Source organism: Mustela nigripes, chromosome 6 (genome assembly GCF_022355385.1).
Source record: "Mustela nigripes isolate SB6536 chromosome 6, MUSNIG.SB6536, whole genome shotgun sequence".
Classification (NCBI taxonomy): domain Eukaryota; kingdom Metazoa; phylum Chordata; class Mammalia; order Carnivora; family Mustelidae; genus Mustela; species Mustela nigripes.
The window spans coordinates 89,760,851-89,767,316 of NC_081562.1; the positions used below are offsets into that span (position 1 = coordinate 89,760,851).

Genomic DNA, 6,466 nt, shown 5'->3' on the forward strand with positions numbered 1-6,466 from the left:
TCCATGCAATACGTGCCCTCCATAACACCCACCACCAGGCTCACCCAACCTCTCACCCTCCTCCCATCCAAAACCCTCAGATTGTTGCTCAGAGTCCACAGTCTCTCATGGTTCGTCTCTCCCTCCAATTTCCCCCAACTCCCTTCTTCTCTCCAGCTCCCCATGTTATTTTAATTAGTTTCACTGAAAATTTGGAATGGCCCTGATCAGGACAGTTTATTTGTGTTGTTAATTCAAACACCAATAATAAAGTGAAAACCATCTGAGGTGTTTATGGAACCTTCTTTGGAGCCCTGCACTGTGCCTATGATATCACAAAAACCTTAACAGTCACAGTCTATTTGAGGAGCTTAAAGATTACTGCATAAATATTCATAGATGCAATAATTATTTCAATTGTATGATGGGAATCCACCAGAAACTTATTGTTTTACACATTGAAACTTAAGTGAGTTATCTCTGGAAAATATGTTCGAAAAATGAAAATCAAACTTACATAGAATGCTCATTGCTGTATTTCTGAAGAAATCCCTCTTGAGAGAAATCTAATTAAGCTGTTCAATGAATGCAATCCCTATGGTCTTCGGTCAGAATAAAAATATTGCCTGGCAATATCCATGACCAATTTGCAATTATAGGAGGTCTAAAAGCCCAACAAGGAAAAGAAAATTCACCTTATGAATAGGTATGTTCTCTTACTCATAATGTCCTGTAAAATTACACTGAGGTGGTAGAAAGGAAATTCTGTTAGTTTTGATTTCCATGGATTTTAGCTGCCTAATTGTTGACTTATTCTTTTTAAATCTAAATGAGTCAAAATATGTATGAAAATGAATTAATAAATGGCTAGAGTGTACTCCATTCCAAACCCTTAACTGTGGCTTTAAGGAAAGTGTGGAATTCAGAACCTGAATATAGTATGATTATATTTTACTCTATACACTTCAGTTTTATATAACTTATTTATAATTAGAATACCTCCTTATATTACTTATGTAACACTCTGCGTATAAGACTAGAATGTCAGTATGATAAAAACAAAAAATATATAATGTAACTTAAAGCCATTGTTTTCTTTTAATTTCTGTGAATATACCCTAAGATCTAGAACTCAAAATCAGGAAGAAATACTGCCTCCCTTTTAATTGGTCATTTATTTAGAAAGATTTATCAAAAGGAACCCAAATGACTATGTTCTCTGTAAGACCACTGATCCTAGGATAGCTCCTTCGCTAAAGTTTGATAGAAAACCGTGCTAGCTGACTGGATTCCCTTTAATATTTTCTGCTCTCTCTGTTGTCTCCACAGATGTCTGGCTCTGAGCCAACAATGAGTAGAAATCAGTCCCTCTGTACCACATTCACATTCGTGGCTTTTTCCTCTCTAGGAGAGTTACAGCCTGCGCTCTTTGTTGTGTTCTTAGTCATTTACTCATTTACTGTGGGAGGAAACCTCATCGTCATCTCCCTGATCTGGGTAACCCCTTCCCTGCACACTCCCATGTATTTCTTCTTAGTTAACCTGTCTTTTCTGGAGATGTGCTATATTACCAGTGTGGTGCCTCAGATGCTAGTGCACCTGCTGGAGGAGACCAAGACCATAAGTGTGGGGGGCTGTGCAGCTCAGATGTACATATTTGCCATCTTGGGACTGACAGAATGCTGCCTGCTGGCAGCCATGGCTTATGACCGCTTTGTAGCTATTTGTTATCCGCTGCATTATACTCTGTTGATGGGCCCTCGTGTGTGTTTGAAATTGGCTGTGGCATCTTGGACCACTGGGGTGGTGGTGGAGTCAGCCCAGATCACCCGCATCTTCAGTCTGCCCTTCTGTGGAACAGGAAAGATTCAGCACTTTTTTTGTGACATCATGCCTGTAGTGAAACTGGCTTGTACTGATACATCCCACATTGAGATTGTGATGTTCGCTGTCTCTGTGCTCTTTATTATGACTCCCTGTTTGCTCATCCTATGCTCCTACCTGAGGATTCTTGTAACCATCGTGAGAATCCCTTCAGCAACTGGCAGACGCAAAGCTTTCTCCACTTGTTCATCTCATATCCTCGTTGTTTCTCTGTTCTATGGCACTGCCTTGTTCACTTATCTTCAGCCAAAGACTGCACACACTCCAGAAACAGACAAAGCAACTGCACTCATGTACACAGTGGTCACACCTGCTCTGAATCCTGTTATCTACACCTTGCGGAACAAAGAAGTAAAGGAAGCCTTTCAAAGAGTAACACAGAAGAACCCTCTGAGACAAATGGCCTAACCTAGCCATAGTAGATGAAACTTACACTATTTATACAGAAAAGTTACCCAATGTTTTATAATCCCTCTACAAATATACATTTTTCTTAAAGTATGTATTGCATCCAATTGGGAAACATTTGTAAATGTTTACATTTTTCAATGCATTTAAGCAAAAAGCAACTATGCAATAGGATATTTAAATAATTTATCTTTCATTTAATCAATAAATTACAAACACTTCTTGTCCTAGACAGTATTCATTTTTTAAAAGATTTTATTTGTTTATTCATGAGAGACAGAGAGATAGAGGCAGAGGGAGAAGCAGGTTCCCCACTGAGCAGGGAGCCCGATGCAGATTCCATGACCCTGAGATCATGACCTGAGAGAAGGAAAATACCCAACCATCTGAGTCACCCAGGAGCCTGACAGTATTCATTTTTTCTATCTCCATTGGTACTAAGATTAAGGTTCGTATCCCTCGTATCACTGAGGAACATGAAATATTCTTGTGGGAAGAAATTAAAAATGAATAGGAAGTAATCCTTACACTTCCGGTGTCAAATACATGCTGTTAGAATTTAAGTTAAGTGGCATATGCTCCCTTACTTAGCTCTCTATACTTAATAATCATGCATCTTAAATAATCAACTGTTAACAAATACTTGTGAGTGATATACACTATAATACAATTCTAATATTTAAACTACTGAAGTGTTTAAAGTGTCTAACTTGTAAATCTGGTGGGATCCTAATTTTTTATCCAAAACTAAATTCTTCCCTTGCTCTTATTCACTCAGTGCCTGAGTTTTCATATGAATGAAGTTTGAGAGATTTTTCTCCCTATTTGACATTCACTCTTGTTACTCCCATTGTAAACCTTGTTTAAATGTATGGGTTTGAATATAATATCCTTTAGGGACTGCCCATTTATTCTAGCTAATTAACTATTATATTTTTGATCCCCAAGTAATGAAGAACAAGACTTCCATAAGAGATTAAACTACATAACTTTATTTTTTTAAAGCTTTTATTTATTTATTTGTCAGAGAGATAGACAGCACAAGTAGGCATAGCAGCAAGCAGAGGAAGAGAGAGAAGCAGACTCTTCACTGAGCAGGGAACCCAATGTGTGGCTTGACCCCAGGACCCTGGCATCATGACCTGAGCTGAAGGCAGATGCTTAACTGATTGAGCCACACAGGCACCCTTAAACTAAATAACTTTTAAACAAATACTGATTTCTTATGGCAACTTTGGAGAAGTGAGGTGACCAAAAATGTAAATGTTCAGTGATATATTGTAAAAATTAGGGTTAACTTTTGACTTTTATCTTAGTGTTGTTTACCCCAGAGTCAAGTCTTAATACCAGTGCAAGTTATTTATTTGAAAAGGACTCGGAGTGGGAAAATGACACAGGCAAGGAAAGGACACTAAATTGTCAATTATTATGGCAGGTAGCATAAAATGGCCCCAAAATTTATTTTTATGGATGAAATAGTGTAAAACACAATCCTAAAATGTATTACTACATAGGTCTATATACGTACACACTTATTCTAATAAATCATTGATTGAGACACTATTACTTCACTGCTAACTGTAGCAGACTTATGGAAATGCCCTCAGGAATAGTGATCTAGATTTGTGGCATCTGGAATGCATCTGGCATTGGATCATAAAATGGCAAAGCTGAAGGGATATAGGAGGTGATACTGTCAGTGAAAGTTACAAGTTTATTTTACAGAAGTATTTGAGATATTTGTGATAGTTAAAGGAGGTAAAGTATAGGTATGAATTGATATCAATATAAAATAGGAATTTATATTTCAATAATTGTTTTTCTCTCTTTCATTTTCTGACTCTGGAGAATGGTAGCTTCTTCAAGACCAATGCTAGAACTATCTACCACACAGAAAAGAGAAAAATATAAATCTTGTCCCATCAATCCCTTCTTATCATAGGTTGACATTCACCTCACCTCTAATTTAGTTTTTTTTAGAACTCTACAATTGGTCTCTTTTTTTAGAATAGCCTTCACAATTACAAATTTAACATTTTAAATTAATTAGCAGATGAAAGACTATAGATACAAGTCCCAAGAACATATTTACATAGTCGTGTTTGAGTGTGACTATTTTTCAAAATTATCCAATGAAAATTTCCTATAATCCATTACTTGAACTGAATATAATTAGTCATTTTTACTATCTTTTTCTACTTATATTCATTTAGTGCTATGAGTGAAAAACAAAACATACAATAAACTATCATTTAAGTATTTGTTCATCAGAGCATCCACCATTACAAATATTTTATAATGTTTTATGTGAGGTAATATGACAATTCTTCATTTGCATTTAGGTTTAAATGTCCCTATTATCTTAAAAATGAAAAAAAATCCATCTTTTTAGTGGACTGAGCAATAATTTCAGGTTCCTTTTGTATCCTACCATTACCATTGTTTGGATATGCAAGCTCATGGGCTAGAAGGACTTGAGGAACTCCGTCATGTATCTTCCAGTGCAAAACATCCCCTTTTGGGCACCTGGGTGGCTCAGTGGGTTTAGCCGCTGCCTTCGGCTCAGGTCATGGTCTCAGGGTCCTGGGATCGAGTCCCGCATCGGGCTCTCTGCTCAGCAGAGAGCCTGCTTCCCTCTCTCTCTCTGCCTGCCTCTCCCTCTACTTGTGATTTCTCTCTGTCAAATAAATAAATAAAATCTTTAAAAAAAAATCCCCTTTGTAATAAACATAAGTGAGATGGAGATTTTTCTACAGAATTCCATTCAAATGCACTACACCTTTTAATATGTTTATCAAATTGCAATAACAGAAGAACAAATTATTTTCCTTTTGGTAGGGTTTATGGTTTGTGGTGATTAAATGCATTATTAAAAATTATTAAAAACATTATTAAAAATCACCTAGTTCATGTACTGACACTGAGTAGCCATGCAATAATAGCTACTATTAATAAAATTAATAAGAAATAAGATTTTATAAAAATCCCTGCCTTGTAAATTGTTTTGAGACATTCTTTTGCACCCAAAACTTGATTTTTCTGCAAAAGATTTTATTGTATTTGTGAGCCTGCTTCCGGGCATAGTTTAGTGTTCTATGTGCCCTAACTTCTCATACTCAAGTGAATCAATTAATTAAAATAGTGTTGTGAAGTAAGTTAAGTCCTGTGGACATAAATACATAAGTTTCAGCTTTCATATACACAAGCAATGGGTTTTCATTGCTTAACAGTTATTCTGATTATTTAACCATACTGTTTTCTAATAGCAATTCTTCAGTATTCTTATCATTAATGTTCAACAAAGATCAAAATCAAAATACTTCAAGGGGACAGAAAGTGAAGCAGCTAAAATTGATAACCAAGAATTCACTTCACTTTGTAGAATGTGATAAAACTGATACCCATATCATGAGTCACTGGTCCTCTCAGTTACCTTACATTCACTATTTTGGGTAAAATATTATATAATGTGCATGCATATGTGTGTGTATCTGTCTGTCTGTCTGTGTGTCTCTGTGTGTGTGTGTGTGTGTGTGTGTGTGTTTTTGCTGAGCTGATGATGGACACTAATGTGATGCTTTCTAGTACATGCCTACTTCTCTGAGACTGGCCCAGCACTTAGCTTCCCCATGTTAAGACAACTTGATGTCACTTCCACAGCCAAATGGTTTTGCAGGGCAGTGAGTATTTGATGATAGAAGTATGACACTGTTATGCAAGTTTTTTCCTAGTTATCTTATTTTTACATTGTGGTTGTCTCCCTTCCATTCTTCTGTCTTCTTTTGTATTGAATACACAATATATTGTTTTGCTCAGTTTTATCATCATAGTCAAATTACCATCCAGGTCCTAAGTTTTAGAATAATGATGATCAGAACCTGGATGTTTATCAATAGAATTAAAACTGGAAAAGATTCAGCTGGATATTTTCAACTTAGAAACTAAACTTCACTGCAAGTAGAAGCTGAACAAATTCATTTATCTCCTGTGTCTGAACAATATGAACATGTGTTCCCTCCTGTTGAGAAGTATTTGTGGTTGTAGATGATGATGTGGTAAGCTCAAATAAGAGAAAGTTCAAAAGAAGGAAATGACTGAAGTCTTTGTAGGTATTGCAGTAGCAGAGCCTCACCCCCTTCAAAGCTTTCTTTTAGTTGTGTCTGAGACACATAACATATACTTTTCATATGTACTC

General features: G+C 36.2%; 1 protein-coding gene across 1 annotated transcript; it reads left to right on the forward strand.

Annotated features, from left to right (window-relative positions):
* The first annotated feature begins 1,329 nt into the window (after positions 1–1,329).
* Positions 1,330–2,271, forward strand: LOC132020348 (olfactory receptor 10C1-like). The gene has a single exon (XM_059404525.1). The coding sequence runs from the start codon at positions 1,330–1,332 to the stop codon at positions 2,269–2,271; it is 942 nt and encodes a 313-aa protein (XP_059260508.1).
* The last annotated feature ends 4,195 nt before the right edge of the window (positions 2,272–6,466 follow it).